Genomic DNA, 23202 nt, shown 5'->3' with positions numbered 1-23202 from the left:
TTACCTTTACCTTTACCATACCCTTGTGGTAGAGAATGAGCCCAGAATCTTGCCCACTGGATTGTCCCTGGCCTAACCTAATCCCTTGCCTTGGTTTAAATGTGGTTGTCAAATTCATTTTAGCTGTCAGGTTTTTAAAAAACCCAAAAAAAAGCAAAGACATCCCAACACAGAGAATACAAAGGTACCTTCCGGGTGTCGCTCACGGTATCATCAACCACGCGCGTCACTCCCCCATTCCCCTTCCGCAGTCGTAGCCCCTCAAGCATACCCCTTTCCAATTCCGACTCATTTTGAGACGGTTGTTCTCGAAGTCCATTAGCTCACTGCCCGGCTTGATTAGCTCTCTCTCTCTTTCTCTCTCTCTCTCTCTCTCTCTCTCTCTCTGTGTCTCTCTGAGTGGTATATTTACTCCCATGGGGATGTTATCATTTATCATACTTAATGTTCATTTCACCTTTATTCTAATCACAGCAGCTTTTGTGCAAGACGGGAAGGAGCAGGAGGGAGGGCTGCAAGATTAATACCTCGTTAGCGCACCTCTATTATCACGCATGCTCCTTTTAGAAGCCAACACTGCGACCTGTATGCCCCCCCCCCCTTTAAAAAAAAAATGTCTGGCCTCTTCAGCCTCTTTGTCAGCATTATCGGAATGTAAATATTAGGCCAAGCTGTGGGGGAAATAGAAACCAACCCGTACATCTGCATATTCATCAGAGAAGCAGCAATGAAGAATGGAGACTCGAGCCAAGCAGCTGGTTTCGAACAATGCTCCATTTCAAAGGTAACTATTTAGAAAACAACGTATGCTGATGGTTGGGAATGCTGGTGCTCCAGGGGCGTGGCCTGCCCAAGATTACAGCAGAAGTTTTGTTTCATTCCAGAAGAAGACGAAGAGTTGGTTCTTCTATGCCGCTTTTCTTTACCCGAAGGAGGCTCAAAGCGGCTTAGAGTCGCCTTCCCTTTCCTCTCCCCACAACAGACGCCTTGTGAGGTGGGTGAGGCTGAGAGAGCCCTGATATTACTGAAGAAGAAGAGTTGGTTCTTATATGCCGCTTTTCTCTACCCGAAGGAGTCTCCAAGTGGCTTACAATCTCCTTCCCTTCCTCTCCCCACAACAGACACCCTGTGAGGTGGGTGAGGCTGAGAGAGCCTGATATTACTGAAGAAGAAGAGTTGGTTCTTATATGCTGCTTTTCTCTAACCAAAGATGTCTCAAAGCAGCTTACATTCGCCTTCCCTTTCCTCTCCCCACAACAGACACCCTGTGAGATGGGTGAGGCTGAGAGAGTCCTGATATTACTGAAGGAGAAGAAGAGTTGGTTCTTATATGCTGCTTTTCTCTACCCAAAGGAGTCTCAAAGCGGCTTACATTCGCCTTCCCTTTCCTCTCCCCACACCACACTAGCTCATCATAAACGTTGGTCTGTCTAAACCACAGTTTGTTGCATGAGAGTTTTGTTAGTCTACCAGATATACATAACAGATCATTTGGGGTGCTTGCTAATTATGTCTTCTTCCACGGGAGCAGCACTGACCTGGATGGCCCATGCTTGCCTGTTCTCGTTAGATATCAGAAGCTAAGCAGAGTTTAGCCCTGATTAGAACTTGGATGGGGAACCACCTGGGGAGACCAGGGTTCATGTGCAGGGCAAGACAACCTCTGTTTATCTCTTGCGGTGAAAACCTTATGGCTGCCAACTCTGGACTGGGAAATACCTAGATACTTTGGTGGTGGAGTTGGGAGTGGACAGGATTTGGGGCAGGAAAGGACCTCAGTGGAGCATAATGTTATGGAGTCCACCTTCCAAAGCAGCTATTTTCTCCAGGGGACTGATCTTTGATTGCCAGCTATGGGTTAGGAAATGGCTGGAAATTTTAGAGGTGGAGCTGGGAGTGGGTGGGATTTAGGGGGGGGGGGAGTATAATGCTATGGAGTATAATAGAGCTGATGCTATGGAGTCCACCCTCCAATGGAGTAGAATATTTTGGAGTCCACCCTCCAAAACAGCCATCAGGGAACTGATGAGTTGTAAAACCTGGGGATCTCCAGGTCCCACTGGTGGACAGGCATCCCTATGTCAGCTGTGACTTGATAGCGCTTTCCTTTGTCATGCTATAGCTACTCATTTTTTTCCCTGTTCTCACTAGTTTTGGCCTAACCAGTCAGAGACCAGCCCTACAAAGCAATCGAGAAATGGCTCCTTTCCCAGCCAGTTGCAAAGAGGCCCCCCAAAATCCCAGCTACGTCCCCCCAAAGGTACATTATATCACAGAGAAAGTGGGTGAGCCAACTCAAGCCAAAAGCATGCAGAGGAGTATAAGAAACTACTTACATACAGTATTTGCTGGCATATAAGACTACTTTTTTCCCTCTGAAAAACATGCCTCCAAGTGGGGGGGGTCATCCTATATGCCGGGTGCACTTCAGTTGGGATAGACATAGCTGCCCATAGTGGCCCATAGTACTGTAATGTAGTGTAACAAACTCTATATTTTGAGTGGAAATGTTGGGGGGTCATCTTATATGCCCAGTCGTCTTATGCCCTGCTCAGTGCAGGATCAGCCCAAAGCATCCAGGATATCTCCAGCCACAGCTTGATGACCGCCAGTGAAGAAGAGCTCACCACCTCATTCATTCATTCATTCATTCATTCATTCATTCATTCATTCATTCATTCATTCATTCAGTGATTTCTTGACTGCCCCTCCTGGCATCGCCAGCTCAGGGCAGTTTCCAACAAGTTCAGTAAAAAAATTCATAGACAAAGCATCCATTATTCATTCATTAAAACAAGTAATTAACTATTAAATAATTAGGCAGCCTGTTCCACTACTGAACTACTCTGTGAAATCCCACTCACCCACCCCGATATCTAGCCAGTACTACACATAGTATATACTATGTTCTACACATAGTATATACTCATTACTTAGAGTCCTACCCTCAGCTGCCAACAGGAACCATTTCCTGCCCTCCTCCAAGGGACAACCTTTCAAGTACTTAAGGAGAGCTATCCTGTCCCCTCTCCACCTCCTCTTCTCCAGGCTGATCATTCCCAAATCCCTCCGCCTTTCCTCCTAGGACATCCAAATCCTTCAAGAGAGCCACCCTGTCCCCTCTCCACCTCCTCTTCTCCAGGCTGATCATTTCCAAATCAGCCTTTCCTCATAGGACTTCCAAATCCTTCAAGGGAGCCACCCTGTCCCCTCTCAACCTCCTTTTCTCCAGGCTGATCATTCCCAAATCCCTCAGCCTTTCCTCAGAGGGCTTGGTCCCTATCCACAGCAAAATGTTTCAAACGGATTGAAGAACGTCAAGCAGTTTTCATGAGCTGAATCAGGCCTCAAAGGTTATTTGGATGTTTCTGGTCCATGATATGATGAGCGGATGATGGGAGAAAAAAAATATCAAGAGTCAGGGTTTTTCTCCCGCCCTCCCCCCACCGTCCCTCTCCCTCTCCATCCAAATACTTATGCTAACAAATTCCAGTTCGCTTTCTGAGAATCTTCCTCGGCTTTTGCTTGAACATACATGCCAGTAAACACAATCAAAGGAATCGTCGCTGAAAACAAACACAAAAGGAACGCAAGCAGAAACGAAGGGGAGGATTGGGATATTTCCCTCTCCCCCCCCCACCCCCGAAAAAAAAAGAATGAATACATGCTGAGATTGTGTTGCAATTTGTACTTTATTCATGTCACATAAAGCATGTTGAGAGACAGCAAAAACCCGACAGAAGAAAAGTTAGAAGGGACTTGATTAAGGTATTCAAATGCATAAAAGGAGCCTGTGAAAACTAATCAGACACTCTTTTTTTCCTCTCCCTCCTCCGACTCGTGCATCTGAGGGCACGGTCACTTGGAATGAAAGGGCAGTAACAACAGTGCAAATTAGAGCCCCTTCTCCACACAGCTTTAATTCTCAGCCAAAGGAATTCACGTGCGTAAGATGTTATCCAGTTGAGTACATTGCCTTGATTGAAAGGCAGTGTGTGTGTATGTGTGTGTGTGTGTGTGTGTGTGTGCGTGCGTGTGTGGGGGGTGGGCGGGTGGGGGAGTCTGGCTGATTTTCTGAATACGGCGATTAAAGTTGGGCTAAAAACCTTCTTTCGGATTCCTCGATCTGCGTCTCCTCTCCTTGTCGTGGTTCTTCGCCGAATCCGAAGGGGAGATAATTGACGAGTGGCATCGCTTTGGAGCGGGCGGCCAACTCGGCGGAGAAGGGCTCCTGATGAAATCATTTCAGATTGTTGCGTTCCCTGTCCTTGTGGAAGGTCGTGAAAGAGGATTTGGACAATATGGGATGTTTGGAAGTCAGCTCCAGGTTGGGTCGGCGAAATTGACTCGGTGTACCAAAGCAGAAGCCAACCTTCGCTGGCTTTCCGCACGCGTTGGGTGATGCGCTTTCAATGCTCTTGCGAAGCAGGTTTTCCTATATCATGCCCAGCCGCAAAGACACATTGAAAGCGCATGAGCTGAGGTGTGCAGAATGAGGCTGAAGTCTACTGTCAAAGTCAACCCACATTCACTACAACGAAGTTCGATTCCAGTGGCAACTTTAAGACCAACGAAAGTTTAAGCTGGCGTGGTGTAGTGGTTAAGAGCGGCAGCTTCAAATCTGGTGAGCCGTGGTTTGATTCCATGCTCCTCTACGTGCTGCCAGCTGGGTGACCTTGGGCTCGTCACAGCCCTGAGAGTGGTGTTCTGATCAAGCAGTCCGGTCAGAGGCTCTCTCAGCCCCATCTACCCCACAGGGTGCCTGTTGTGGGGAGAGGAAGGGAAGGCAGTGAAAAGTGGAGTATAACTCTTATTATTCGTACTATTCAAGGTATAAGCTTTGGTGTGCATGCACACTATTTCAGATACATTTGCCAGGTTTCTGCAGGTTGCCCAATGCATGAATCCTTGACTTAGTGCAAAAAATCCAGTTAATTGAGAGCAACCTAAACATTAACTTGTCAGAACTGAGGAACAGCAAGGCAAGTTCCGCTTATAACCCCGCAGTCCGCCGCCCTCCCGTGAAAACAGTGAAATGTAGGAAATCATCAAAGCCCAAACTGTCCTGATAGCGATGCAATCCAAGGCTGGCCATCAACATTCCCCGCGCCAAGTGGAGATGGATGGGGTGGGGGGGAGATGTGAAAACGAAAAGAAACAGAACTGGCCAGAAGGATTGCTATACGGATGCAGGCCATGGCAATATTTGGGGTTCCTCGAAGCCTGAGACATTTTTCAGGGGTTCCTCCAAGGTCAAGAGGTTGAAAAAGGCTGCCCATGGGTGTTTCAACACAAGAGATGAGCAGAAGACTCAAAGTGGTTTTAAACTACATGTAGAACAGTACCAGCTAGATATCAAGGGCAACGTTTTTCAGAGCAGTTGAGCAGTGAAATGGGCAGCCTACAGGGATGGTGGCCTTGAAGTAGTGGCTGGACAGCTACTTCTCACGGATGCTTGAGGCTGATCTTGCATTGAGCAGGGGGTTGGACTAGATGACCTGTATGTCCCTTCCAAAATGGCTGCCTCAGGAGGTGGAGAGCTCCCCCTCACTGGCTGTCTTCAAGCAGCGGCTGGACAGATCCTTATCCTGGATGCTTTAGCTGATCCTGCATTGAGCAGGGGGTTGGACTAGATGACCTGTATGTCCCTTCCAAAATGGCTGCCTCAGAAGGTGGAGAGTTCCCCCTCACTGGCGGTCTTCAAGCAGCGGCTGGACAGATCCTTATCCTGGATGCTTTAGCTGATCCTGCATTGAGCAGGGGGTTGGACCAGATGGCCTGTATGGCCCCTTCCAACTCCGTGACCCTAAAATGGCTGCCTAAAGAGATGGGGAGCTCCCCCTCACTGGCGGTCTTCAAGCAACGGCTGGACAGATCCTTATCCTGGATGCTTCGGGCTGATCCTGCCTTGAGCAGGGAGTAGGACTAGATGGCCTGTCTGACCCCTTCCAACTCTCTGATTCTATCAGGTACCCTATCGGGGCAGAAGTGACAATGGCGAAATCTGAGAAGCAGTGGCTACGAAAGTACCACTAGAGATCTGAAGGTAACCAAGCGTCCTCTAATGTCAGAGCTATTAAATTAAACATTTTGACCCCGAATGGGCGTTCAGAAATATGGCTGGCGTGATCCTCCAGCACTGTGCCGAGGTCACTCCGCCCAACCCGGCTTTTTCCAGCGGCGCATCCTATAATCGGCATCCGACAACCGGCCTCGCAGAGTAGGCAGTCCCTACAGTTCCTTTCAGAGACCAAAGCTCCAGGCACAATTAAAGGTAGGGGACCGGAAAGCCGCGGACAGCTGGTTTGTACCATTACAGAAAGGAGCACGTTCCTATGGTGAATGACAGTCGTTCCACGGAGTGTATCTTTTAAAGCCGCACTCTTCCATTATAGCAATAAATGGCTATTTAAATACCTGCAAGTTTAAATTGCTCTGCTGGAGAGAGAGAGAGAAAAAAATGCAGCAGGGAAAAAGTATCAAAGACAAAAGAACTTTAAATCTCCCTCTGCCACACGAGGCAATTTTTGCACCAGATGGCAGATGTTTATGACGGTGCTTAAAACAAGTAAAAATTAAATGGTTCTCAAAACTTAATTGTTTTTTTTTTTTAAGTGTAAAAGGACTTCCAATGAAAGCCTCTGCGTGTGTGGGGTTCCCTCCTCCTCCTCCCCCTCCCGTCTGGTTTCTCTTTAGAAATGACTGAAAAACTTCCCAATCTGGATTTTGAAAAGAAAGAAGAGAAATCTCAAGAACATGAAAGGGGCTGCACAGCTGAGAGCCAGCGTGGTGTCGGGGTTCAGAGCGGCAGCTTCAAATCTCACAAGCCGGGTTTGATTCCCCGCTCCTCCACATGCAGCCAGCTGGGTGACCTTTGGCTAGTCACAGCCCTGATAGAGCTGTTCTCACAGAGTGCTCTCAGCCTCACCTACCTCACAGGGTGTCTGTTGTGGGGAGAGGAAGGGAAGGTGATTATAAGCTGCTTTTCTACTTCTTAGAATCATAGAATCATAGAGTTGGAAGGGGCCACACAGGCCATCTAGTCCAACCCCCTGCTCAATGCAAGATCAGCCCAAAGCATCCTAAAGCATCCAAGAAAAGTGTGCATCCAACCTTTGCTTGAAGACTGCCAGTGAGGGGGAGCTCACCACCTCCTTAGGCAGCCTATTCCACTGCTGAACTACTCTGACTGTGAAATTTCCCCCCCTGATATCTAGCCTATATCGTTGTACTTGAAGTTTAAACCCATTACTGCGTGTCCTCGCCTCTGCAGCCAACGGGAACAGCGTCCTGCCCTCCTCCAAGTGACAACCTTTCAAATACTTAAAGAAGGCTATCATGTCCCCTCTCAGCCTCCTTTTCTCCAGGCTGAACATTCCCAAGTCCCTTCTTCTGGTAAAGAAAAGCAGCATATAAAAACCAACTCTTCTTCTAGTTCAGCGTACATGGGGAGCATGGCCACAATTCCCTGATCGAACTAGAAATCTCCCTTTTCAGCTTCCCAGCTCTGTGCCGGACACCTCAGCAGAGCCACAGAGGCGCAAGGGTGGCAGCAGGTCCACCCAATGATATATGAGTGACCAATGTACTATTGGCTGGCCGAAAAATCACATAAATTCCAGCCCGGGTGAAATCAATGGTTCTGCAGAGGAGGGAGCTGAATTAGAGCAAACTTTTAATAGCATAGTTTGCAGTGGGAGACCTGAAAGATTTCCGAGGCCATGTGAGGAGTGGGCCTCAATGCCAAGCAGGGAAGCCATTCTTTGCCCATCATTCCTCCTCCCCGCCCCACACAAGAAGGGCCTTGACAATACCAAAGTGGGCCTGAGGATGGTATTTAAGGGGGAGGGGGAGGAGAGGCGCATGCGTTCACGCAGCCAACAAAAGCCGTCCTTCTAATGAAACAATGAAGGCGACACAACACCCCACCTAAATAAAGTTTCACCGATAGCGCTGTATGTTAATGGAGCTATTTCATTGTTAACGTGACTGACTGCTTATCGATTCCCGCAGTAATCCGGCAAGGGCTTCGGAGTACAATTTAGTTTGGAGAGCCACAGGCCCAACCGTCTATGCTCAATTACAAGTTTCCGAAGGGAGGGGAAATCGATAAAATTTAAATTGCTTATGGTAATCACAACTTCAAATCATTGGTGATCAGCATAAACAATCTGCTGACCCCAGCCAAGCGCCTTAAATTGAAGCTCGTAATGAGTGGTCATTTCGTTGGGGTCCATTCATATTATTTGGGAAGCAGGTGACAAACAATTAAAGATCAGCCCAGCGCCTCCTCTTCTCCTCCGTCCCCCCCACCCCACGTTCGAGCCTCCTAAGCACTAATACGCATTTACCCGGAGGTAAAAGATTTTGCACTTCCTTAATGGGTATTCTGTATGAATAAGCAATTATATTTTCTATTAAACTATTTCGGTGTAATTGAATTAGCAACTATAATATTGCTAGGGCAAGCGGAAACCTTTCCTAGGGAAAAATTAGACCAGATTGGGTAATGCAAATTAACGTAGAGAAGACGGGGGGGAGGGGGAATAGAAAGGAATCATTATGCACAATTGTACCCCCCAAAAAGACAATTAACCAGTGTATCGCTTTGCTCCATAAGAGTCCTTATACTTTGGGGGTTTGGAATGGGGGTCATATTAGCCATTTTCTGTTTCATTCTCAAATCCCACCCATGCTAATGAAGCCTTAATCATTTGTTTTCTCCTGACATAGTAGGTTTGCGTGTTTTCCACCGAGATAGCCCTGCAGATTTCATTTTACGATACAGACTAACCTCCGGATTACATTTTAATAAATCATTGACAATAAATCTTCAGCGGTGTTGCAGAAGGGATGTTTTTGTTTTTTTTTTTTTAACGTGCAAGGGGAGGAGGGAGGGAAAGGGTGAATACATTACCCAAAATGATCAATGAAGATCTCCCGATGCCAATAGGCGAACGGCCTGTCCGTCCCGAATGCAAAGTTTGTTGCGAACGAGAAAAGGAAAAAGGGGGGAAAAAAGGCCCTAAAAGCTTAATTCAAAGTAGATGCTGGCGAGGCAAATATCAATAAAAAATCGTTAGACAGAAATGGCATTGAATCACAGTTATTCATTTTCACGCCAGACCTTTGGCAAACAGAAGAGGGCCCTTCTGCAATTTAAAACTGTTGGCTAAATCCTAAAAGTCCTCCTCGTTCAGGATTAGACTGGGCCGCGGATAGTTGAAAAATTGATTCCCTGAATATTTTCCATTAATAAAAGTGCCAGGTGAGTTTCTGTAAGGGGCCATTCATGACTGTTCGGATTCCTCATGGGCGTGAGGTTAAAATGCTGGAGATCCACAAAATTCAATTTGAATTACAATATAAATGCAACTTTTCATCTCCCTCCCCCAAAAGTATCCGCCTATTTGATTCATTCATTTAAAAAAATGTCTTGAGAGATACAATCAGCTAGGTCTCTGCCGTAACAAGAAGCTCTGTCAGATTCTTCACAGTTTTCATGGCCCGACAAAATAACCACAATAGAGGACCCAACAAACAAACAAAATAGCTGCATAGCTGAAACATACAGGCGTACTGGCTTAGATTCCCCCAACCTGGATGGCCAGGGCTGCCCCAGTCTCCTCCAGTCTCAGAAGCTAAACAGGGACCAGACCACCAAGGAAGTCCAGAGAAAGATGATGGCAAACCATCTATTGTGTGGGGAAACCTTATGAGGTTGTCATAAGTCACACATGACTTGTGGAAGCTTCTTACCACCCAGTAGATCATGGCAATAGATAGTTTTGGATAGAGTTGGATGGGAAGTCCACCACGGAAGTCCATTGCCCACAGAGGCGGGCAATGATTCTGATTCTGAAACAATGGGAAACCATCTATCGCCTTGAAAACTTTATGAGGTCATCGTAAGTGAACCATGACTTGAGGACACTTCCTGCCACCCAGTAGATCATAGCAATAGATAAACTGGAGTAGATTTGGCTGGAAGTCCACCAAGGAAGTCCATAGTTTCTACACAGAGGCAGGCAATGATTCTGATTCTGAAACAATGGGAAAACATCTATCGCCGTTAAAACTTTATGAGGTCATCGTAAATGAACCATGACTTGAGGACACTTCCCATCACCCAGTAGGTCATACCAATAGCTGGATTGGAGTAGATTTGGCTGGACTTCCACCAAGGAAGTCCAGGGTTTCTACACAGAGGCAGGCAATGGTTGACCACCTCTGAACAACTCTTCCCTTGAAAACCCTATGAGGTCGCCGTAAGTCAGTCACGGCTTGACAGCACGTCATGCACAAACACACGGTAGCTCTGACTAGTGGATGCCATCATCTGAAGAGAGAGTTTGCCAGAAGAAGGATCAAAACAGGGAAATCACATAGTATAAAAGTGAGTTCTGAACATGTAAGGAAACATGTTACTGCTTAGCTTGACCTGCATCACAGATCTACGTTCATGAATCTCACCTATTTAGACATTATTAACAAGAGCCAGCTGGGTGCAAAGGAGAAGAGCAACGATTTCTGAACTGGTGAACCGGATCTGGTTCATTGCTACTCCACATGCAGCCAGCTGGGTGACCTTTGCCTAGTCACAGTCCTGATAGGGCTGTCCTCACAGAGCACTCTCTCTCAGAGCCCTTTCACCCCGCCTCCCTCACAGGGTGCCTGCGGTGGGGAGAGGAAGGGAAGGCGATTGTAAGCCACGTTCAGATTCCTTCAAGTAGCGAAAAGTTGAGTCTAAAAACCAACCCTTCTTCCAAATTTGATCATTTTGAACCTGGGTTACAGCAAGCACGAACTGTCAGGAAATTGCTTTAGATCAGCGGTTCTCAATAGCCACCACCCTACAGCAGGTGCGGGGTGGCAGTAATGTGCACGCTCATGTGTATGTGTGCACTCCCGCAGCGAAGCACATGCGCAGATGTGGCAGTGCACATGTGCACACACTGTGGCGCACATGTACAAACGCCACCATCACTCTTGCGGTAGGGGGCATGGAGTGGCAGCGGAGGTGGCCAGAACGGTGGCGGCATGGTGCTGGCCTCCTCTGCACCGTCTCGGAGCTTACCGAGATGGCGCCAAGGAGGCCAGCACCAAGGAGGCAGCAGCAGTGGCAGCATAGCGCTGACCTCCTCTGCACCACCTCAGTGAGCTCCGAGGCAGCGTGGAGGAGGCCAGCGCTATGATGCCGCCACCGCCGCCCTGACCCCCGGGAAAGGCCAAACAACCCCTCAGGGGGTTGCGACCCCCGGGTTGAAAACCGCTGCTTGAGATGTTCATACATTTGGCTAATTATGTAGCTTTGTTACAGGTGCTTTTAGGTGCGCATACTTTGACTAGAGTTGGAGTAGGATAACAGGACCCACGTTCTAGGACCGGAAGAAGAATTCATTTGTTCCCTGCAAAAGGCTTTGTCAAGCCTACTTCTTGGGCTAAGATTTGAGTCCAGTAGCAGCTTAAAGACTAACAAGTTTTCCAATGTTCCCTTCGTTGACCTGACAAAGCACTGTGACAGCTTTCGGTTTCAGACCAGCTTTGTCTTCACCTATGGGGTACAGGAAGTCCTAGGCTCGGAAAAGGACAAAGGGGAAATTCCTGCTACGCTTGGCTCCCCTCCCCACTCTGAGCTTCCCCAATCGAGTGCAGAACACTTTCTGTTTCAATTGGGGGAAGGGGAATAGAGGAAGACCCGAGTTCAAATCAATCTGAATTCAGCAGGATCCACAATGGAATAAACAAAGTAAGTGCAGAATCAGTCCATGTGTCTCACAGAGTGTCTGTTGTAGGGAGAAGAAGGAAGGAAAAGAAGGAAAGGGGGTGGGGAGGAAAGCTGCTTTGGAATTCCTTCGGGTAGTGAAAAGCAGGGCAAAAAAAAAAAGCCCAGCTCTTCATCTTCTCTTCTATGCAAAGGCAAGCAAAGGAAAACCACTTCTGAACATCAGCTGCCTTGGAAAACTTACAGCAGGGGTAGTCAAACTGTGGCCCTCCAGATGTCCATGGCCTACAATTCCCAGGAGCCCCCTGCCAGCGTTTGCTGGCAGGGGGCTCCTGGGAATTGTAGTCCATGGACATCTGGAGGGCCGCAGTTTGACTACCCCTGCCTTACAGGGTTGCCTTAAGCCCACTGCAACTTGATGGCAACAACAACAAAAAGAGGAGATGTTGACTCTGCCTTTGTTTCCATCTTGGCTGATCTAGGATCCCAACAAACAAAGCCAAGTTGAAAGATGTCCTGGCCTGAAACTTCCTGTTCAGCTCCTAAGAAGCCCCCGAAAGAAACAGGTACGTCTTGCTCCCTGTTCTGGGCTGCAGCATCCTTTACTCTTGACCGCATCCCGAAGAAACCCAGTCCTTTTAAAACTTCTTGCTCTAGAAGCCGAAGTGAAAAGCTAAGATGGAAGACTAATTGAGTCCTTGATTAAGGAAAGGAAACCCGTGCTTAATTCTGCTTGTGATTCCTCCGAACTTTCGTACCACCCGAGCTAGTAGGTCCCCCCTACCGAGCCTGTCATTTCACCCGTAATATACAGCCGCCCCAAAGTATAAATCTTCCCTTTCCTCCTTCCCTCCCTCCCCTCCCTTTAAAATATTCCGATGTTTTACGGCCTCTCTTGCTTTGCAATACAAATGACATAATTACTTGTTTTTGTCTGGAGGCGGTCCGATCCTTTCCATTCATTTTTTAAATGCAAATCTTTTAAGCATTTTATCCTAAAATGGCAAATGTTAAAAGAGAGAGAGAGAGAGAGAGAGAGAGAGAGAGAGAGAGAGAGAAAGGCAGGGGGGAGCCGGCGACTAAGATGGACAACCCATCGCCCAAAATAAATACGATGCAAGTAATGGAACTTGCATTCGAACCACATCCTGCAAGCCAAATTGATTACTTATTGAAATATGTTAACATAGTGTAATGGGGGAACTGTCAGAGCCGGGCGGACAATCATCACGCATGAATCACTGGAAGAGAGCGGCAAAGCTTTATAAATAACCAATAATGAAGCAATAAAGCATCTTGTTTTCTCGGGAAATATGCAGTAACTAACCTGTGGCCACCTAGGAATATATGCAAGGCCTGTTTAGACGCTGGTGACAAGTTAGTGACCGCCCTCAGGGCCCCGTGGAGGCCCTGCGGTGGTGGTATGATCCATACCAGGATACGGAGGTGTCAAATGAGACCTCTAAAATTGCCAGCTTTCTACTCTAGCTTATTGTTGTTGTTAGGTGCGAAGTCGTGTCCGACTCATCACGACCCCATGGACAATGATCCTCCAGGCCTTCCTGTCTTCTATCATTCCCCAGAGTCCATTTAAGTTTGCACCTACTGCTTCAGTGACTCCATCCAGCCACCTCATTCTCTGTCGCCCCCTTCTTCTTTTGCCCTCGATCGCTCCCAGCATTAGGCTCTTCTCCAGGGAGTCCTTCCTTCTCATGAGGTGGCCAAAGGATTTGAGTTTCATCTTCAGGATCTGGCCTTCTAAGGAGCAGTCCGGGCTGATCTCCTCTAGGACTGACTGGTTTGTTCGCCTTGCAGTCCAAGGGACTCGCAAGAGTCTTCTCCAGCACCAGAGTTCGAAAGCCTCAATTCTTTGACTCTTGGCCTTCCTTATGGTCCAACTTTCACAGCCATACATTGCAACTGGGAATACTCTAGCTTATAAGCATGGCCAAATATCGCCATTGCTCCCTGCCTAATTAATATCAACCATTTCAAACACGGATGGGCTTTCTCCAGGGCAAAGATGGAAGGGGAGGGGCCTGGAGTCGGCATGTCTACAGCTGTGCTTCCCAACCATATTCTGCACAATCGCACCACTCCTGGGGTTCCTCAAAGTGATTGTGCGGAATACAGTTGGGAAGCAGAGCTGTATACATGCCGACCCCAGGCCCCTCCCCTTCCATCATTGGTCATTCCGGGAGGCGGGGGAGGTCAACATGACCATATAAAGGTTCGGGACATACAGACCAAAAAAACTCCAATGGCCAATTTGGATGCTCCAAAGCTGCATGTGCATTAAAAAAAAAATACATGCATTGCTACTCTTTCAAACAACTGTCTATCTGATGGACTTAATTATGTATTCCTTTTTAATTGTTTTATTTATTTAATTATTTATTAGAATGGTTTTTTTTTTACCTGCCACTCCCAACAAGCTGCCTCGCAGCGGGTTACTACATTAAAAACCCCACAATAAAATATAAAACAACCCCTACATTAAAACTCATTCTTCATCCTATGCCAGTGTTAAACCCCTCCTTCCCCGTTTTGAGTCTCCACCCCCATTTGGCGCTTCAGGGAATGAAGGAATACCAGAGGGAGGGCCTGATGTCATGGCCAATCTGAGGAGGGGCCCCTGACCTCAGCTATTACCCGGCCTCAACCAAATGGCTGGTGGAAAGCTTTCGTCCTGCAGGCTCTGCAGAATTGTGCAAGCTCCGTTTCAGTGTTTTAAGCAATTTGTTTCAATCATTGTTTCAATGGTTTCAATTGTTCTGTGTTTTAGCAGTGTTGCATACCACCCCGAGACCCCAGAGCCAATAGGCGTGGTCTAGAAATCTAGAAATCTAGAGAAGGAAGGACTCCCTGGGGAAGAACCTAATGCTGGTAGCGATCGAGGGCAAAAGAAGAAGGGGACGACAGAGAACGAGGTGGCTGGATGGAGTCACTGAAGCAGTCGGTGCAAACTTAAATGGACACCGGGGAATGGTGGAGGACAGGAAGGCCTGGAGGATCATTGTCCATGGGGTCGCGATGGGTCAGGTACGACTTCGCACCTAACAACAACAAGAAATCTAGCAATAAATATAAAAATAAATAACATCTCTCTTGTCCAGGGACCAATTGTGACAGCGAATCTCCAGGCTGCGCCTGGAGTTTGGCAACGCTGCAGTCCCTGTCTGGCTCCAGCTAACTTGACTCCTCGAGATCTAATGCCACACTGCTACACAAAACTGCTGCTTAAGAGGGTTGCCCCCAGACAAAAGGTAGTCCAAATTGTCATCTCGACACCTGCTTTTTGCCTCTTACGTGGCCACCGTACAACAGGTACATTCACTGGGACAAACGTTCGTTTTCTTGAAATGCACAAGTCCAAACGCAACCCCGTTAGCGTGGCCAGCTCTCAAACTGCAGAGGACGCCTTTGGAATAACAAGAGCTTTTGAATATTGGAAATACTTAAAACGATTAGCCGAAGCTACAAATAACACGCCGCCTCTCCCCGAGATAAATATTTATGGCATTTTCGAGTTTTAAAAGCAAGATTTGTGATATTCTTGAAAGAAATCTGCAAAATTGGCCTGACAAATCCCTAATCCATTTATCCGTAAAATGCAAACATTACCTGACTGCTCTTAAAGGACTGTGCATAAGTTATCAGTCTCTGCGGCGCGATTGAAACGCAGATATTCGGAGACAGCTTCCAAATCCCGGCAGCGGAGGCAAAAGTTTAGTCTCGTTTCAGCGTAGCTACTTTGGACTTCAATTCCTGCAGCGTTTCCGCTCAGCAGCCACAGTTCCTGGTGGACATTCAGGAACTAGGGATGTTATCAGATTTGCAAACCTGGGAGTCCCCACACTGCTAACCAAAACTGGTTGTTTCATTCAACAGTGCTATTGACGATATTTTACTGAAATGATACCGTAAAATTTAGTGGCCTAGAGCAGTCGTCCCCAACCTTTTTATCACCGGGGACTAGTCAACGCTTGACAATTTTACTGAAGCCAGGGGGGGAGTCTTTTGCCAAGGGATGTCACCACCGCCTGAGCCCCTGCTCCACTTGCTTTCTCACCGGTGCCCCTGACTTCCTGCCGCCCACTGGGGGGCGGTGCCAGCAGCAGCTGTGCAGTGACACGCCGAGGGGGAGCCCCAGCCATGGTGGCCGCTGGAGAGCACCAAAGGTGAGCCAGCGGCAGAGTGGCAGGGCAGCCCCTGATGCAGCAGCTGGGGAGGAGGAAGAGGAGGAGCCGTGGCCCGGTACCGACTGATCTACGGACCGATACCGGTCTCCAGACCGGGGTCGGGAACCACTGGCCTAGAGCATGCTTAGCAACCAGTGGGAGGGTTGTGGGCATGGATATGGTAGGAGTTGCAATACTAGCAGTAAAAACAAAGGATAGGGTAGCTCTAGGAATCGCCATAACAGCATAAAGTAAAACTGTAGACTTTTTGGCCATTCTTAGAGCTACCAAATGTCATTTCTCTTTTTTTCCAGAGATGACATGATGTCACAAAAGGTGTGACTTTCTGAATCATAAAAACACAGCATTGGAAGGGGTCATCTAGGCCTAGTTGCAGGATGCAGGGGTGGCCAGACTGTGGCTCTCCATTAGTCCATGGACTACAATCACCATGAGCCCCTGCCAACATAATTCTAGCAAGGGCTCATGGGAATTGTAATCCAAGGACATCTGGAGAGAAACAACCCTGCAAAAGTTTATTTCTCTGCTTATTCAAATTGGGGGGGGGGGTGTGCTGGAAATAACGCTAAACCTCACCTCCCTCCCAGACTTAAAAAGGGTGCTAACGTCTCACCCGGACATGCCAAATCCAGAAAAATGGCTTCATTTTTCTTGGGGGGGGGGGGGAGTGATCCCAAGCAAAGACACTTCTCCTGGAGAAATTCTACTGGAGCCAACACGCCTTGTACCAACAAGGAGAGTGGGGGTTTTTGAGGACATTCTTCTCTTCTTCCAATATTTGGAGAGTCTCTCTGCCTTGCTTTTAGGCTGGAAGTCCTCTTGCTCCATCGCTCCATCCCATCCCACCGCACCTGAGCCACAGCCACGAAATACCAAACACAGCACAGACTGAAGAAGCAAGGCAACTGGAAAAGGCTGGTTCGGAGATTACCCTCGCGCCTTTCTTCTTCTCGCGTGCTCAGAAAGTAATCAACATCCAGCGTGTTAAGAGAAGCTTCAAAGCCCAGCAGCCGCTTCATCTGGACGCAGCCCCCCCCCCCTCTTTGCGGCCTCCTGTTCCCGAGTTCAGAGATAAGCTGTTCAAAGGGCCCGTCTTTACCCTCTGACCCCCAAAGGAGCTGCAGTGTGAAATGTGTGATGGGCTGAGAGAAAAAACCAAGATCAATAGGCACTGGAGAAATCAAATGGGGCAAGCTTTAATAAGCAAGATGTAAGGGGAAGAACCTTGATTTTTTTATTTTTTTTCAACGTGGCGAAGAAGGCGTGCATTTCTTCTTTTGAGATCATGCACTGGATGCAATATGGTGGGACGTTTGGCTCAATGGCTCTCCAATTTCATGCTAAGTACCAGCTTTCCTCCTGCAGTCACGGTTGCTTGTATCTCTCGTGGTTGGAGCCCCGTCCTTATGAGGAAAGGAGGAAGAAAACATCTCACATTAGAACAGAGACAACCCAGAGGGGACATGAGAGAGGTCCAAATAATTATGCGCAAGGTGGAAAGAGTTGATGAAGAGAGCTTCCCCTCCCTCTCCCAAATTATGAGAAGAAGAAGAATTGGTTTGGTGTAGTGGTTTGGAGTGCAGACTTCTAATCTGGCATGCCGGGTTCGATTCTGCACTCCCCCACATGCAACCAGCTGGGTGACCTTGGGCTCGCCACAGCACTGATATAGAGCAATGGGAAGGCGACTGTAAGCCACTTTGAGCCTCCTTCAGGTAGGGAAAAGCGGCATATAAGAACCAACTCTTCTTCTTCTTCTTCTTCTTCTTCTTCTTCTTCTTCTTCTTCTTCTTCTTCTTCTTCTTCCTCTTCTTCTTCTTCTTCTTCTTTATACCCTGCTCTTCACTGCCCAAAGGAGTCTCAAAGCAGCTTACAGTCGCCTTCCCTTTCTCTTCCCACAACAGACACCTGACCTGAAAGAGCCCTGACCTTACCACTTGGTCAGAACAGGTCTATCAGGACTGTGACTAGCCCAAGGTCACCCAGCTGGCTGCATGTGGAGGAGGAGCGGGGAACCAAACCAGGCTCGCCAGATTAGAAGCCGCCACTCTTAACCTCTGCCCCCAAGAACTCAAGGACATCCAGTGAATCTGACGGGCAATAGATTCATCCTGGACAAAAGCAAATATTTCTTTATCCTTCAAACAATTAAAATGTGAATCTTGCTACCAGAGGATATAGTGATGGCCACAGGCATAGGTGGCTTTAAAAGGAGTTGGGGTCACCTTTCCTTTGAGGAAAATCTGAAGATTCTGGGACTTTTCAATTTAGAAAAGAACATAATAGAGATTCAGACAATAATGCACGGGGTAGAGAAAGCTGAGAGAGAGACATTTTCTCCCTCTCCCAAAATTCTAGAAGACAGCCAATGAAGCTGATGAGCAGTAATGTGAGGTCAGGAAAACCAAAGCAAATACTCCTTTACATATCAAATGATTAGAACATGGGTAGTCAAACTGTGGCCCTCCAGATGTCCGTGGACTACAATTCCCATGAGCCCCTGCCAGGGGCTCATGGGAATTGTCGTCCATGGACATCTGGAGGGCCACAGTTTGACTACCCCTGGATTAGAATGTGGAATTCATTGCCAAAGGATTCAGGGACAGCCACAGGCATAGATGGCAATGAAGGGGATTAGACATATTCATGGACAAGACATCTACCTGGGGCCAGTAGTATTAGATATACTGATATGCCATTGGTAGCTGAATCTCAAACAGCGTCATATTCCTCTCAAGCGTAATGAAAACAGTGGTGGTTTTCCTGTTCTGGTCGGCTTTCACTTCCATGGCTCTAGAGGCGAGTCTGTTCCACACACAAGTTCTGCCTGGGCTTAGATTTGGTTATCTTTGGCTCAAATGATACCCTGCTGTGGCATTTCCTGGTGGTGCATGGGGTGGAGGAGGCAGGCCCATGCCACCTCCCACCACACAGCCGTGGCCTGTTTCAAAGCCTTCAACGAAAAAGAGATTCTTGTGCTCAGGACAAATCCTCCCTGTCCGTTATAATAAAATTATATCTTATCCACGAGAGTTGTCTGCTAATAATTCTTCATAATACAATTGCTGTCCGCCCCTCATAAGACTCCGCCGACTACCCTGTAAGCCACTCAATTCATTCTGAAGGTTCCCCCCCCCTCCCGGCGCTAGAAGAGCCTCCTTCAAACTGATAACCCCTTTTTGGAGAGATCATTCGGAAAGCTAATTCTTCCTTTTGATTGTTAATAATGAATCACTGGAGGAGGAGAAGGGGGTGGCGGAGAGGAGAGCTTGTGTGTCATTTTCCTTTTTGTGTAAGATGTTCCTTCCAATTGCCATTCTCATTAAGTAAATTACCACAAGGGTGGGCTTGTAAAGGAGCATATGTGTCACCAATACTCAAAGTGGGTAATGAAAAAAGAAGCCGAGGAACTCCAGGGGCCGTTCATCAAAGCCTTCGAGCAACATCCCCAATTTCTAGCCACAGCAGCGACTGACAAAATGGTGGACACAGACCGCTGACATCAGGCTGGGGAGGAGTCTGGGACATACCTTCACTGATGGAGACAGGACTATCGCCCCTGGAGACAGAATGTTCAGCCTGGAGGAAAGGAGGTTGAGAGGGGACATGATAGCCCTCTTTAAGCATTTGAAAGGTTGTCACTTGGAGGAGGGCAGGATGCTGTTTCCGTTGGCTGCAGAGGAGAGGACACGCAGTAATGGGTTTAAACTTCAAGTACAACGATATAGGCTAGATATCAGGAAAAAATTTTCATAGTCAAAGTAGTTCAGCAATGGAATAGGGTGCCTAAGGAAGAAAGCTATGGCAAATCTAGACAGCATCCAAAAAAGCAGAGACATCACCCTGCCAACAAAAGTGCGTTTAGTCAAGGCTATGGTATTCCCAGTTGCAATGTATGGCTGCGAAAGTTGGACCATAAGGAAGGCCGAGCGTCAAAGAATTGAGGCTTTTGAACTCTGGTGCTGGAGAAGACTTGCGAGTCCCTTGGACTGCAAGGCGAACAAACCAGTCAGTCCTAGAGGAGATCAGCCCTGACTGCTCTTTAGAAGGCCAGATCCTGAAGATGAAACTCAAATATTTTGGCCACCTCATGAGAAGGAAGGACTCCCTGGAGAAGAGCCTAATGCTGGGAGCGATTGAAGGCAAAAGAAGAAGGGGATGTCAGAGAATGAGGTGGCTGGATGGAGTCACTGAAGCAGTAGGTGCAAACTTAAACGGACTCCGGGGAATGGTAGAGGACAGGAAGGCCTGGAGGATCATTGTCCATGGGGTCGCGATGGGTTGGACACGACTTCACACCTAACAACAACAACAACAACAAAGGAGGTGATGAGCTCCCATTCACTGGCAGTCTTCAAGCAAAGGTTGGATACACACTTTTCTTGGATGCTTTAGAATGCTTAGGGCTGATCCTGCGTTGAGCAGGGGGTTGGACTAGATGGCCTGTATGGCCCCTTCCAACTCTATGATTCTATGATTCTATACCCTGTACAGGGCTGATAATAATTCTCTTCATATGGCAACTGAATCATGGTAAGCCCATATGGTTAGAGATGAGCAGAAGTTATTTGCCATTGCCTTCTTCTCTCTAGCAACCCAGGGATACCACATAAGTAAGGATCAGAGAGTTGCTTCTCCCAGGCAACATGCAAAATGGCCACTGCTCCAGGCTTCAGCTTCCAGCTTTGTGGGGACACAGTCAAACCATCTTTGTTTGCTCTTGTAGTTAGGTGAAGCAGTGAGTCCACAAGTCCAGAAGCTCTGAGGCATCATCAGAAGAGACTGATAGCCCAGCCCTCATTCCTACGTTCGAGAGCCAGTCAGAGCAATAGCAAAACACCCACAGCTTAATCAAAAGCTGAAACTTAATAGTGCAGACCTAAACAGAGTTATACTCTTCTCAGCCCACTGAAGCCAACAGTTTTAGGATGGTATAACACTGCTCAAGATTGCATTACAAATATCTTTGACTAGTACAGGCTTTTTCAACTAGGTTTTCTTGATGGCCCTGGAAGGGTTTCCCAAAGGGGTAGGGTTAATTAATTTTTAATATATAATTTTGTTAAACATTTATGATGATATATGGTCATGTCAACCTGTTCCCCCCTCCCGAAATGGCCAATGATGGGCCTGGAGGGGGTGGGAAGGAGAGGGGCCCCAGGTGGGTGTGGCCATAGCTCAGCTTCCCAACCATATTCTGCACAATCATGCCACTTCTAGGGTTCCACGAAGCCTGAAGAATGTTTTGGTAGTTTCTCGATGGTAAAAATGTTGAGAAAGGATGGATTTGTGTCTAAACGGGGATGTAGAATGACATGACATGGCCTGATTTCACCAGATCTTGGAAGTTAAGCATAGTCTCTATACTTGAATGGGGGTCCACCAACAGACAGTCTATCAAGTAAAGCAGCAGCAAACCACCTTGCTCGCCTTGAAAGCTTCTTGCTGGGGTCCCAATATGTCCCCAAAGAACAGTCTCCCCCACACATGACTCCAAGACAATAGTTCTTTCCCCAATCATCACTCACCTCAGCTATGCCGGTAGGGATACCTGCAGTAGGTGACCACCTCAGGAATCTAGAACAACTTGTGTACTTCCCTCAAATTTGGTAGAAGCCAAATTGACCATAGAGTTTTTGCCCAAATACCAGAGCATCACCCTGACATCTCCAACATGATGACATCACTTCTGGGTCACATGGGTAGTGACATAGGCAAGCCGCTGATTGCCAGCTGGGCCTTTTTCCTGCTCCCAGTAGGTCCCCCCTCATCCCTCACTGGTTGCCAGGAGGAACCTACCAAACCTAGTCAGAGACTAGGTATAGCTTCCCTAGGCCGTTGTGGGAGAGCCTTGCTTGGCTGTCTGGATTCAATCCATTACACAGCCCAGCTTCCAAGGAAGGAAAGAAGTCTACAAAAGAAAATGAGGCCCATTGCCTGAATTTCAGCGCCTTGTCAACAATGGCACCCAACCACTCAACCAAAGCTTTGGGCTGATCCTGCGCTGAGCAGGGGGTTGGACTAGATGGCCTGTATGGCCCCTTCCAACTCTGTGATTCTATGATTCTAACCACGAGAGCCACTCAAAAGGGCATGGATCACTGACAGAATCAGGTCCTTCCTTTCCTTCAAGAGCAGTGCCCTTCCATTGAATATTTATTTATTTATTTATTTGTATTAGCTTTTATTAACCGCCACTCCTGGATGTTCTCCTGGCTTTCTCGGTGACCCCTATGCGCATCCTTCTTCCACCCTGTTCTTCAGCTTCCGCTCGAGTCCAAACGCCAGCCTCATTGTTGCTGTTGTTGTTATTATTTATTACATTTATTAACCGCCAGATGTGATGCCTCTGAGGTAGGCCTAGTTCAAACCCACTTCTTCCACATATGTCCTGGTGAAGAGAATGAAGGGCTCTCTGGGTGGATTTTGGGCCCCTTCCACATTTTTTGATTTTATGAGGTTATTCTTTTTCTTTAAGGGCCCTCGGGCCCATGGAGTGAGAGCCAGTGTGGTGTCATGGTTAAGAGTGGCAGACTCTAATCAGGTGAGCCGGGTTCGATTCCCCGCTTCTCCACATGCAGCTAGCTGGGTGACCTTGAGCCAGTCAAAGTTATCGGAGGGTTGCTATCGCAGAGCAGTTTTCTCCAAGCTCTCTCAGCCCCACCTACCTTTCAGCGTGTCCGTTGTGGGGAGAGGAAGGGAAAGGTGTTTGGAAGTCACTTTGGGGTTCTTTTGGTTAGCGGGACATAAAAAAACAGCTCTATTTCAGTTCTAGGTTTTCCTGGTCCCAATCCAACACACCACACCGCACTGGCTGTTCTCCATAATTCAACTCACATTTGAGAACCAGCTTGGTATACGGCTGTTCTCACTGAGCAATCCTGTGAGAGCTCTCTCAGCCCCACCTCCCTCACAGGGTGTCTGTTGTGGGGAGAGGAAAGGGAAGGCGACTGGAAGCCGCTTGGAGACTCCTTCGGGTAGAGAAAAGCGGCATAGAAGAACCAACTTTTCTTCTTCTTCAGTAATATCAGGGCTCTCTCAGCCCCACCTCCCTCACAGGGTGTCTGTTGTGGGGAGAGGAAAGGGAAGGCGACTGGAAGCCGCTTGGAGACTCCTTCGGGTAGAGAAAAGCGGCATAGAAGAACCAACTTTTCTTCTTCTTCAGTAATATCAGGGCTCTCTCAGCCCCACCTCCCTCACAGGGTGTCTGTTGTGGGGAGAGGAAAGGGAAGGCGACTGGAAGCCACTTGGAGACTCCTTCGGGTAGAGAAATGC

General features: G+C 47.8%; 1 protein-coding gene across 1 annotated transcript; it reads left to right on the top strand.

Annotated features, from left to right (window-relative positions):
- Positions 1-664: 664 nt before the first annotated feature.
- On the top strand, positions 665-17521 carry LOC143839175 (uncharacterized). Its single transcript, XM_077341000.1, has 3 exons — positions 665-784; positions 12208-12291; positions 16734-17521. The coding sequence occupies exons 1-3, from the start codon at positions 728-730 to the stop codon at positions 17031-17033; spliced, it is 441 nt and encodes a 146-aa protein (XP_077197115.1). The 5' UTR covers positions 665-727; the 3' UTR covers positions 17034-17521.
- The last annotated feature ends 5681 nt before the right edge of the window (positions 17522-23202 follow it).

This window comes from Paroedura picta, chromosome 5, assembly GCF_049243985.1.
Source record: "Paroedura picta isolate Pp20150507F chromosome 5, Ppicta_v3.0, whole genome shotgun sequence".
NCBI classification, from domain to species: domain Eukaryota; kingdom Metazoa; phylum Chordata; class Lepidosauria; order Squamata; family Gekkonidae; genus Paroedura; species Paroedura picta.
Note: the sequence above shows the minus strand (reverse complement) of the source record. Positions and strands in the feature narration are given on the sequence as shown.

Coding starts and splice junctions, on each gene's coding strand:
- LOC143839175 (XM_077341000.1), top strand. CDS start 728: ATGAAGAATGGAGACTCGAGCCAAGCAGCTGGTTTCGAACAATGCTCC. Junction 785..12,207: donor AACAATGCTCCATTTCAAAG/GTAACTATTTAG, acceptor TGGCTGATCTAG/GATCCCAACAAACAAAGCCA. Junction 12,292..16,733: donor GAAGCCCCCGAAAGAAACAG/GTACGTCTTGCT, acceptor CCTTGCTTTTAG/GCTGGAAGTCCTCTTGCTCC.